The sequence below is a fragment of the Alligator mississippiensis genome, chromosome 1 (assembly GCF_030867095.1).
Source record: "Alligator mississippiensis isolate rAllMis1 chromosome 1, rAllMis1, whole genome shotgun sequence".
Classification (NCBI taxonomy): domain Eukaryota; kingdom Metazoa; phylum Chordata; order Crocodylia; family Alligatoridae; genus Alligator; species Alligator mississippiensis.
The window spans coordinates 291,933,146-291,945,489 of NC_081824.1; the positions used below are offsets into that span (position 1 = coordinate 291,933,146).

General features: G+C 44.5%; 1 protein-coding gene across 2 annotated transcripts in view; it reads left to right on the top strand.

The window, feature by feature from the left end:
- IL10RB (interleukin 10 receptor subunit beta) overlaps positions 1 to 12,344 on the top strand; it is a 32,751-nt gene that overhangs the window by 4,500 nt on the left and 15,907 nt on the right. For both annotated transcript variants that reach the window (XM_059720692.1, XM_006259437.4), the window contains exons 2-3: positions 890 to 1,013; positions 2,547 to 2,710. In XM_059720692.1, the coding sequence (XP_059576675.1) occupies positions 890 to 1,013; positions 2,547 to 2,710 (288 nt within the window). The remainder of the gene's footprint in view (positions 1 to 889; positions 1,014 to 2,546; positions 2,711 to 12,344) is intronic.

Genomic DNA, 12,344 nt, shown 5'->3' on the forward strand with positions numbered 1-12,344 from the left:
TCAAAGCATTCTAACCTGGTGTGGTCTTTCTGAGTTCTTTGCAACAAAACAATTGCTCTATTATTTTTCTATAGTAAAAAAAGAGTGAAAGCTAAGAACAGGCATTTTCTGAGGGGTGCCTTGAGTCTAAAAAGGTTGGGAAACACAGATATAGACAATTGCTGGAAGGAGAAAGAGCCATTACTTACCTTACAATAAATGGGACTTTAAGATGTGTTGTCCACATGCACAATCTGCTCTCTGTCTCTTCTTCCTGGGAGAATGCCTGGGATTCTGTAGCTGAAAGGAAACTGAGTCGTGTAGTAGGCATGTTTCACCTTTTATACCCTGGACACCATAGAGAAGGGAAAGCAATGTGCATGGAGATCACATGGGTACTGTAAGTGATAATGTTTCTGAGCTTGGGGCACATAAGCACCCACAGTGGGATGTGCAGGTGGAAAGGGATCTCAAAGAGCACCAGTTAAGGCAAGGGAAGTAACTTCTCTATCATTTCTAGTTTGAAATGCATTCTAATTGAGATTTTGTGGGTACAGGAAGAGGTCACATTTGAGGAAATGATTCTGTAAACTCTGTACACTCTAAGTAGATTTCCTGTTTTCAGATTTAGACTCTGTCTTGTGCAGGTGCACTGGGAGCATACATATTACACACAAGATTCATATGTTCAAACACCAGAAACATTCATGTGCCACTTACAATCCCAGGATAGTTTTAGGAATTGTCTACCTTGCATAGGTTCAAAAAGGAGACAGGCATTAAGAAATTGATTGAACTGTTGGATTGCATTCTGTGCAAATTTAATTTTTGGTGGGGATTGTTTAAATGCATCAAGTTAGTGTAAAACAATTTGAGGAACATATGCTAACCTGTTTGTCTGTTTGTACAGCGTTTGCAATGGTGCCAGAACTAAAAAATGTAAGAATTAATTCGGTTAACTTTCGTAGCAAGTTACAGTGGGATCCACCTACTTTTCACAAAGGAAATATAACATATACAGTCCAACATAAAAGGTAGGCCTGGTAGCTTTGTTCATTTATTCTTGAAAGATTTCTCAGATAACCCTACAATGTGCAGTTTTGTGTTCTTGTGACTTTTATTGGAAGAAGCTTCCTTTCTGTTGGCTTCTAGATACTGCTTTTGTAGGCATTTCAGTTGTTCTTACTCCAAGCCAGTAAAACATTGTAATATTAACAATGATCAATTGCTTACATATAAATTTACTTTCTCTGTCATGGGAGTCTACTTCAACACAAATGGTATACTGCTGAAATTTTCTACCTTTTTCCAGACTTTCCTGGAGGTAAGAGGTCCCTCTTTGTTTTCCCCCTTGCATTCTGTGTGTGTTGATGCCCTCTGCAGATATGGTTTATGAATTCCAGTGAGATTACTCCTTATTTAGTTGCCTCTGTCCTCAATGACCAAGGTTTTATCAGCAGCATTTTTTAAGATCTTCTTTCATCAGGGCATTTTCCCCTCCTCCAGACTGGGTGCCTGCTGGGATGGAGAGGGTTTTATGAGAAGCACAGAGTGAAGTGTGAGATTTCCCTAATTCAGCAGTAGAAAAAGGAGGACATTAGGCAGGGAAAATACCAGATTGCAAGGTACCTTTGTTGAGGAGAAGCCTCCAAACTAATGATGTAGAACAGGGCTGCCCCACTTCTGAGCAGCCAAGGGCCATACACTGCACAGGTCTTGGGCCCTGGAGGCACACTGTATGGGGCATATGTCATCTAGGCTCCTCAGGACCCCAGCACATGGCCAGCACAACTCCTCTGACATTTGGGGAGTGCAAGCCCCTATTCCGCCTGCTGGACTTCACTGGCAGCAGACTAAACAGGCCATCTCCCACCGTGCTGCTCTGCCCACCACAGCAGCAGCAGGAGCAATGGGGGAAGTGGCAACTGGACAAGAATCCACAAACTATGTGTTAATCCCTCGCAGGCTAGAGGCTGCCCACAAGCCACCAGCTGACACACAACACTTAGAGGGAGGGAGTTATTAGGGCCATAAGAGACACCCAGATTTCTCTTGGGGTGAGCTCTTATTGCTAGCTGTACAGCTGGGTGTGCCCTAAGGAGGAAATTGAAGGAACATTCCTCTTCCATTTAATTCATAGGCCTCAAATGACAGAGAAGGAAATAGCAAGGGAATAGTTGATCTACATTTGGCAGAGCATAGGAATTAGACTGACTCAGGCTATGGTTTGAGGCATTCTGTTTTGCTGAATTGTGTTTTGCTGGCACCACGATAAAAAGCAGTAAGACACTTTCTGTATGGGAACTTTAGTTTCTGCATTTATTCCAAAGCAATAATAAACCATTTTAATAGAAGTCCATATTAATAGAAGGATGGAAAGTAACACAAGCCTGTGTATGCTTACTGCAAATCATTGTTCGTCTATTATTCAGCTAATAATTTTTGCCTCTTAGTCGCAACTACCCTTGTTAATAAATTAACATTGCTATTTACTTCACTGTTATGAAGGATATTTTCTAATTTCTAAATCATAATTCAGATGGAATTATTTTGTCTTCTGTCCCTAGCTCCTACAAGAACACATTTGAAAACCTGTGCACAAGCATTGATACTACAGAGTGTGACATCTCCTTTCTTTCCATATATGGAAACTTCACCGTTCGAGTCATGGCGGAGTCAGAGAATGAACTGTTGGGCTTGGCTGACATCATCTTCAACCCAATGGAGGACAGTAAGCCTTCCCTTCCTTACTTTCCATCCCCGTTAGACATATTTTGTCCGCTGTTGGTGGACTCTGATAACAATCAAATAAAAATATAATTCAACTGAATTAACACATTATTTTAAGTAAATTATGAAACATTTGTGTGCTAGTTGGAATAAATTTTTGGTGGAGAGAAATGGCCACCAAAACACAGTAGAAAGGCAGGAGAGATTTGTACCTTAGACTAACTAAATCAGAGACATATAGCATAAGATTTCATGAGCCCAATGATTTCACTTCATCAGATGCTGTGATTTTGTTACTTTATAAGGTGCGAATCTCCCATGCCTTCTGCCTGACTTTAGACCAGTGGTGCGCAATCATTTTTTCCTGGCATGAGTAGTGCCTGCTCCTCCATGGGCTGGATCCAGCCAGTGGCCCTGATCCAGCAATGGGACCAGCACTACAGGCCCCATCCAGCCATGCGAAGGAGGTAGGGGACCAACTGACTCCGATTCAGTCGTGCAGGAGCAGCGGACCTGGCCTTGCCCCAGTCTAGCCACATGGCGAAAAGGAGTGTGGCCCAGCCCCATTTCAGTTCTAGTCTGGCTGTGTGGGAAGGAAGCATGGGGGTTTGGCAGTGAGGGAGGCTGGTGGTTTTAATCCCCTGCTGCCAAACTTCTTAATCCACAGGGAGCCCCACAGGCCAGATGTAATAGTTCTGTGGGCCTCATTTGGCACACAGGCTGGAGGTTGAATGCCCCACTTTTACATAGCTAACTACCTTTCTCTGCTCAGGGATGACAAAACATGGTAAGACTACGGTTTTATCTAGCTCAGGATTGACTCCATTCTTTTACTTTGGTACCAGTTTTGAGATATTTTTAACCAGGATGCTTTCTTCCCCTGAACAAATTGTCGTGGAAACACACACAGAGTATTTTTGGGTCAGGTCAGCAGAAGCTTTTATTTAAAAGAAACTACAGCTGTAGGGGGAGTTTTAAAGTGACATGGATTTTTCAAGCACTTGGAAGGGGTCCCCCCCCAAGAGCAAAATCAGGAGGCTTATATACTTTTTAACAGTCGCTTATAACTCACGTGATCATATAGTGAAATTAGCATGAAAAGCGGCTATAATATTACTTCATTATTTCTTTGCTGTTATCAGGATGGGAATTATGGGGGAGATAGGGTTAGTTCACAAACCTCCTTCTTGCACCTGGAAATCTACTTTGTACATACTTTTTTTTTTTTACCTTCAAGGCCGCGGTGAGCGAAGCATTTGCAGAAGAGTTACAAAGAACAAACACTTGCCCTTATCTGTTCTACTGTACCGAGCCAGCAATTCTACACAAAGCGGTTATGTCATCTTATAACTAAAATAATCAAAGTTTAAGGCATATATTTTTTCTGATTCCACAGCCCCCCCCTTTGAGACTATTTAGTCTCACTTTAGCCTTAAATTTTTATTTTCATGAGCCCCTCTATTTTATTATGCAGCCTTTTATGTTTTTTTTTAATCTGTTTACACTTTTGTAACACCATTATTTTAGACTCTGCTGTGGGTTTTTTTGTCTTGTTAAAGCTTCCCCTGCTGGCTTTCACGCAGCAGAGGATCAGTTGCATTAAGACATAGAACATTATCAGAACTATCAAGACAAACAATATTTCATACAGGATTTTTTTGCCAAGGGCCCCGAAATCTGGGAGCCAGGAGGTTAGCCAAGACCACATTTTTTTTAGACCCCAGTCAGTATTTTCTGAGGCCACTTGATGTAGGACCCTTAACTGATTTCGGATTTTGCGAATGTCAGTTTTGATTCGCATGTCCTGATTGACATAGACACAACAGATGGAGTTTACTAAGGCATATATTCCTCCCTGGGATACCAATAGGTAATCTAGGGCTATGCGGTGTTGTATAGTTACTTGTGAGATCTGGGAGATCTCTTTTTGCAGAGCCTGAATTGCATCCGCAGTGGCATTTCCCATAGCTTCCATTGTGGCTGAAATGTTAATTATGGCTAGTTCCAATTTTCTTACTCCAAGCCACGGTATGAAGGTTCTCACAAATCGATGGAACCCTGTGTTTCTGGTAGCTAAGGGGTTAACCGTCCTTTTTATGTGATGGTTGAAATTTTTTATTTGTTCCAGATATATTGTACTATGCATTTCGAAACCAGGGATAACACGTCCAAGAGTGCATGCCCCCACCCAATTTCAGGGCAAGATTTTATGAGCCCTGTTTCCGCAGAGCCAGTAAAGGCCTGGGGCAGAAAGGGTACTCAAATCTCGACAGTTGTTGTGCCCTATCCGGCACTTTTGATTGATATGCATCGTATAGGACGGTCCACGTTCAGCTGTTATTCTGCTGGACCGAGATATATTATAAGAAGTAAAATTGGAGTGAATGTAAAATTCTGATCTGTTTGCAATGAGAGCAACATGAGGTTCCTTAGAAAAGTTGTAGACCATGAATCCTGTACAATTGAGAGAGGGTACGTTACCCAACAGGATTCCACTGGTGTTACTAGGGCTATAATCTAGAGTAGTTAGGCAATGAGGGTAGTGTCCTACAGGTGTGGCTTTATTATAAGCTCCGGTGTTGTTGGATCTGTAATAGAAAGGCGCCTCTACTCTTGGGGAGATTATCCAGTTAGCAGGGGCGGCCCTCCATTCTTTAGGAGCGGACCGATGGGCAGCTAACGAGTAGTGTCTAACGAAGCCGCCGTTTATTGTTCCCCATTGCTGGAGGGATATTGGTATTTTGATCATTGGGATTTCTTGGTGTAGGTGTGCTGGGCTGTGAGAGCATATCCAGCAGTCACTTTTATTTCCAGCTTGAGCCACCGCATGGGAGATCTGCAAATACAAATTTTTCTCCCACCCCCCTTGGGTGATACTGAGATACCCAAGTGTGATATATAAGGATATCAGTGCCATTTTTAGATATAGGAGGGACAAAGAATCTTAACAACAAACATAACCAGCACCAGTAAGAAAAAGAACACTACCAGCCAAACCCAGGATGGCAGCCAAAGTCTTTTTTTGTCCTCTGGGCTCAAGTTATCTAAAGGACTGATAATGTCGGCTCTTGGTCTTGATCGAGGTGGTGATCTTTCGAATGGGAGCATTTACTTTTTTCGAGGCCTAAGATGATATCTTCGTTCTTTAACTGATGAATCCGGCTGGGCTGAGGTGTTGGGTGCAGGGGAGAGGTTATTAGCACTTGTACCCTGATGTTCCTCACTTGCCTGAGTGAGGTCCTGAGGGTCTTTGTCCTTGGCCTCAGGGAAAGATCCCAACCTTGGTTGGAATACAACTGCTTTGGGGTCTAATGGAGGTGATACCTTCTTGCAGTGCGAGGCGTGAGTCCACGTTTGGTGACCTTGGCAACGAACAGCAGAATTAGTGGTTAGAAGTACCTGGAAAGGTCCTTTCCATCTGGGTTGAAGTGCGTTTTTCCGTTGATAGACCTTTATGTAGATCCAATCCCCTGGTTCGAGGTTGTGACAGGGAACATCCGGTGGTTGAGGTAAGGCTTTTTGGACCTGTGAATGAACAGACCTGGCATACTTCATTAATGCCTTGTAATAATTTAGTACAGTTTCATCAGTTAATTGTAGGTCTGTTTGGTGAGGGGCAACAGGTGGTGTAGCTGGCATCCTCATGGGTCGTGCCATGAGTATTTTATAAGGGGTTAGGCCATGTTTTCTGTTAACAGTGTTTCTAATGTGCATAAGAGCAATGGGCAGTGCATCAGGCCATTTGAGGCCTGTTTCAGCACAAATCTTTGAAATGCGCGTTTTTAAATCAGAGTTTTTATGTTCTACAGCACCACTTGACTGTGGATGATAACTACAGTGTAGGTGTTGCTGTATGTTGAGTGCTTGGCAGATATTTTTTATTATCTGTCCTGTGAAATGGGTGCCACGGTCACTATCTATTGTGAGAGGCAATCCAAATCTAGGGATGAATTCTTTGAGCAATTTCTTTGCTACAGTGATGGAATCAGCACGTACGCATGGGTAGGCTTTCACCCATCCAGAGAATATATCAATAATAACAAGAATGTATTTATAAGAACAGCACTTAGGTAGCTGTATAAAATCAATTTGCAGATTTATAAACGGTCCCCATGGAGGGGGATGGGCTGCGGGTGTCGTTTTTACCCGTTGCCCAATGTTGTGAGCTAAGCAGATGGGACAGGAGCTACAGTACTGTTGTGCCATGGAAGGAAAATTTGGGGCAAACCAATTTCTTTGTACTGTAGCAATCATTTCTCCTTTGCTCGTATGGGCCACAGAGTGGGTTAAACGAGCAAGATGTGGCAAAAGCTCTCTAGGCGCCACCAGGCGGCCGTCTGGGGAGCGCCAGAGAGAGTCGGGGTGCAGTGAACATCCTGCACGCAGCCAGTCATTTATTTCCTTTTCTGGGGCCTGATTTTGAAGAAGGGCCAGACTTGAAAGGCTAGCCAAAGGAGACTGGTCTGCTGAAAAACAAACAAGAACACAGTTAGGAGCCTGTGGGCCAGAAAGGGCCGCATTTCTGGCAGAACGGTCTGCCAGATCATTTCCTCGTGTGACATCATCAAACGGTTTCTCATGAGCTTTATATTTAACAATAGCAATAGCAAGAGGCAATTGAACAGCTTCTAAGAGCGCTTTTACATAACAACCATGACTGATTTGGGTCCCTGATGAAGTGAGGAACCCTCTTTGTTTCCAGATTTGTCCAAAATCATGAACAACACCAAAAGCATACTTAGAGTCAGTATAAATGGTTGTGGTTTGATTTTTTGTAAGAATGCAAGCACGTGTTAAAGCAATGAGTTCAGCAACTTGAGCAGAACGAGCTTGGGGTAAAGAATAGGCTTTTAAAACAGCATACTGAGTGCATACTGCATATCCCGCAACTAATTTGCCTGCATCATTTCTAAGACAGGAACCATCAACAAACAAAACAAGGTCAGAGTTCGGGATAGGAATGTCCTTGAGGTCAGTTCGAGGGGTTAACAATTGAGTTGTGATAGACAGGCAATCATGAGGCTCACCATCAGAGGCAATAGGCAGAAGTGACGCAGGATTCAGAATTGAACAGCGATTTAAGGTTACATTTGCAGCTGACAGTAGAAGTTTCTCATATTTAGTAAGACGGGAATTGGAAATGTGTTGAGTTTTGCCCTTGAGCAGAAGGGCCATCGCAGCATGTGGAACTGCAACGGTTAAAGAGTGTCCCAAAACTAGAGAATCTGCCTTTTTAACCAACAAGGCAGCAGCTGCAACTGAACGGAGGCAAGGAGGAAGTCCCGCAGCTACGGGATCAAGGGCAGAGCTGTAATATGCAATTGGGCGATGCTTTTCACCATGCAGCTGAGTGAGTACTCCTAAAGCGATTCCTTCCCGTTTATGACAAAACAAGGTAAAGGGTTTCTTATAATTAGGAAGTCCAAGAGCAGGAGCAAGAGTGAGGGCTTGCTTAAGGACCACAAATGCTTGTTCGGCTTCAGGAGTCCAAGGGAGGGGTTCCGGGGTGGTATCATGAGTGAATGCTTGCAAGGGTTTTGCGAAAGCAGCATAACCCAGGATCCACTGTCTATAATAACCCGTTGCACCTAAGAATCCCCTCATCTGTTTTCTAGTCATAGGTTTGGGAATGTTGAGGATAGCTTCAACTCTATTAGGGGAAAGGTGTCGTTCTCCTGCTGAGATATCATGCCCTAAATAATGTACCTTAGACTTGCAGAGCTGCAATTTAGATTTTGAGGCCTTGTGGCCTTTCTGAGCTAAAGCTGTGAGGAGTGTCAAAGTATCTTGCTCACAGGCCTCTAAAGTGGGTGAGGCTAACAATAGATCATCAACGTATTGAACAAGGGTGGACCCCCCTTTGAACGTGATAGGATCCAAATCTTTTTTTAGGATCTGGGAAAACAGGGTTGGGGACTCTGTATATCCCTGAGGGAGTCTTGTCCAGGTATATTGAAATCCCTGATAAGTAAATGCAAACAGATACTGGCTATCCTTATGAACGGGGATAGAGAAAAAAGCAGAACAAAGATCCACTACTGTGAAATATGTAGCATCTGAAGGGATATAGGAAAGAATAGTGGCAGGGTTAGGGACCACGGGGAAAGCGGGTAACACAGCGGCATTTACAGCTCGAAGATCTTGCACAAAGCGATACGTATCTTTACCAGGTTTTTTGACAGGTAGGATAGGTGTGTTGCAAGGGGAGCGTATTGGGACAATAATCCCTTGTTCAAGGAGTGAGGAAACGACAGGCTTGATCCCTTCTTCAGCTTCCTTTGAGATGGGGTACTGTGGGACACGAGGAAGTGGCTTGGCAGGGTTCAGGATGATACGCACTGGTTCAGCACTCAGCATGTGCCCCACTTCATTCGCATGGGTGGACCACAGCTGTGGAGGTACTCGTGCCAACAGTTCCTCTTGCAAGAAGGAAGTGTCAGAATCAGAGTACTCCTGGGTTAGCAAAGCCACAAGCTCGGTTTCCCTATGTTCCGGTACCTCAAGGTAAACACCATCTGGGCTACAATAAATCACGCATCCCAGTTTATACAGCAAGTCCTTACCAAGAAGGTTGACAGGTGCACAGGGGCTAAGAAGAAAGGCATGATTTTCAGACAAAGGGCCAATAGAGATGGAGACAGGTTCAGAGACGGGATGTGGGATAGGTTGTCCGCCTATACCGACAGCATTTACAGTTTCAGGAGAATAAGGTAGAAAAGGAAACTCAGCAGCCTTTAGCGTGGAGCGGGACGCTCCGGTGTCGACAAGACAGGAGACAGGTTTATCAGAAATAAGGCATTTAACAAACGGACCAGATTGGTCAGTAGCAAGCAAAGGAGCAATGATGTCACTGTCCCTCAGGCTGTCCTATTCAACACTGGGAAAATTGACAGGAAGTGGAGGTGGGGGCTGGGGTCTGGGTCCTTGGCCGGGGCGGTTGGGGCATTCTGATTTCCAATGTCCTTCTTGCTTGCAATAATGACATTGGTTCCCATAGCCTGGGTTTTGTGGGCTCAAGGATCTATCTCTTTCCCTGAATCTACCCGGGCCTCCCCTTCCCCATCCTCGTCCCCTTCCTCTACCTGGACCCTGCAACTGAGAAATCTGTAAGGCCATTAACTTAAACTCGGCACTGTCTTTAGACCGTTCCAATTTGTTATGAAAATGGTTAGCCGCAGCAAGGACTTCGGTCAAATCTTTAGTTTCCCAGCCAATAATTACTGTTTGAATTTTCTCAGCAATTTTAGGGTTAAGTCCCTGGACGAATGCTGCCACTATTGCTTGTTTAGCATTTCCGACTGGGTTATCCATTCCTGAGTATCGTTCAAATGCCTGTTTGAGGCGTTCTAAATAGTCACTGGGGTGTTCATTTTTGTTTTGTTTACAGGTATTTATTTTGGTCCAGTCTGCCTTTTTTGGGCAAATTGTGAGAACTGCCTGAACCAAAGCATTTCTCTTGTTAATAAAGTCTTGGCCAATCCCTGGGTTTTGATCTGGCCAAGTACAGGCAGCGTACAGACGTAGCATAGTCTCCTTGGGCAAAATGGATCGCATGAGCTGATTAATGTCAGCCCATGTTGGATTATAACAATTTATAACAGTCTGCAATTCTTCCTGAAATTTTTCTGGGTCTTCCCTGATTTTTGGGAACTTTTGAGTTAAATTGTAGAGATCACCTGGAGTCCAGGGTGCATGCACAGTTACTATATTTTGTCCATCGGTGCCAAAGCCTGGCATTTGTCTTAGGGGGTAAACTTGTGCAGTTCGGGATCTCAGATTGATGGGAGATCTTTCCATGCCTATTCCCATTTTTTTTAAATACACCTGTGGTGGGTTGTGACCCAGGAGTAAATTGCCACACTGGTGATGATTGAGTGGCAGATATGGTGGATGAGTCCGGACTATTAAGCTCCGTGGATGGATTTACTGAAGGAGCTTCAGCTAATGGGTCACTAGCCTGGGCTGCAGCCTGATGTTGAACCGGTTGTTGCTGATGTGGGAGTCCCAGGAGAGCGGGGTTCGAACAAAGGTCAAGAATATCCTCTGCTGGCTCCGGTGGTGGGGGCGCCCCAGGCAATGCTGGATACATTGGAGCGGTGGCCAGTGTGTAATTTGGGGGAGCAGCCAATTTCTCCCGAACAGCTTTTAACTGCTGTTTTAATTTTTCTTGAGAGTCTTTTAGGCTCCTAGTTTGAGATTCTGTCCGCCTTTTGGACATTTCATCATACCAATAAAAGAACGCGTCCCACTGGTTTTGTGGTGTTTTGGATCCACGGGACTCTAACGCCCCTCTCAAGTGCACTATTTTATCCTGATCAAATGTTTCTTCCTGTGGAAAATGTTTCACAGGATCATCCCTAGTATACCAGTTCCACTTATCCAGGTACTTGCAAGTCTCGGGAGAATAGTGTGTGTACATAAAGTACGCCGGAGTCCCCTTAGGGGGGACAGGAACCTGTTTAGACTGACTTGTTCCCATTTTCAGTCACACAGGGAGACGTAGGAGAGGCTTATTTAGGATGTCCGGGCCGCTCAGTGCCTTGCCCCGCAGTTTTTTACTGCCCAGACAAAAGGCTTCTGACCCGACACCAGCTCATAAAATGGAAATGGGGAGGGAAACACTAGAGGGATCCTTTCACTCCTGCTTTCGGCAGAAGCTACTGGGACGAGGGGTTTGGAAAAGACAAAATCACTCAGACGCCCTGTCCACTGGGTCACGAGGTTCCAGTTGGGTCCCCTTGCTTTCAAAACTGCCCTGTCAGGCAGAATTGGGGCGGCTGAACCCAACCGTAGTCTCAGTCCTGGTCAGTGGCTCATATTTCTAAATACACACACATGCACATTTATTCAGTCAGCCAGACCTCCTACCCCACACCGCCTTAGTTAATTAACTACAAGCCCGATGTGCTGTTGGATGAAGGTGCCTCAAACAGTTTCTCCCTAAAACGTACGTTACCAGACACAAAATGGGATCCTTTACCAGACAGAAAATTTTAGCCAGCAGTAAGGTTCAGACTGACCTGTTTTAACAAGGTTCAGATCCAGTTACCACGGCCAAGTTGGGAGCCTACAGGCAGTCCTCCTCCGAAACCCCAATAGAGATTTTGAATTAGGTCTCTTACCTCTCAAGTTTGGCGCCTCAGGGTTCGGGGGGGGGGTAGCCTGCGGTCCTCCTTCCTCAGCCTGTGTTCTGGATCCGAGTCACGGCACCAGGAATTGTCGTGGAAACACACACAGAGTACTTTTGGGTCAGGTCAGCAGAAGCTTTTATTCAAAAGAAACTACAGCTGTAGGGGGAGTTTCAAAGTGACATGGATTTCCCAAGCACTTGGAAGGGGTCCCCCCCCAAGAGCAAAATCAGGAGGCTTATATACTTTTTAACAGTCGCTTACAACTCACGTGATCATATAGTGAAATTAGCATGAAAAGCGGCTATAATATTACTTCATTATTTCTTTGCTGTTATCAGGATGGGAATTATGGGGGAGATAGGGTTAGTTCACAAACCTCCTTCTTGCACCTGGAAATCTACTTTGTACATACTTTTTTTTTTTACCTTCAAGGCCGCGGTGAGCGAAGCATTTGCAGAAGAGTTACAAAGAACAAACACTTGCCCTTATCTGTTCTACTGTACC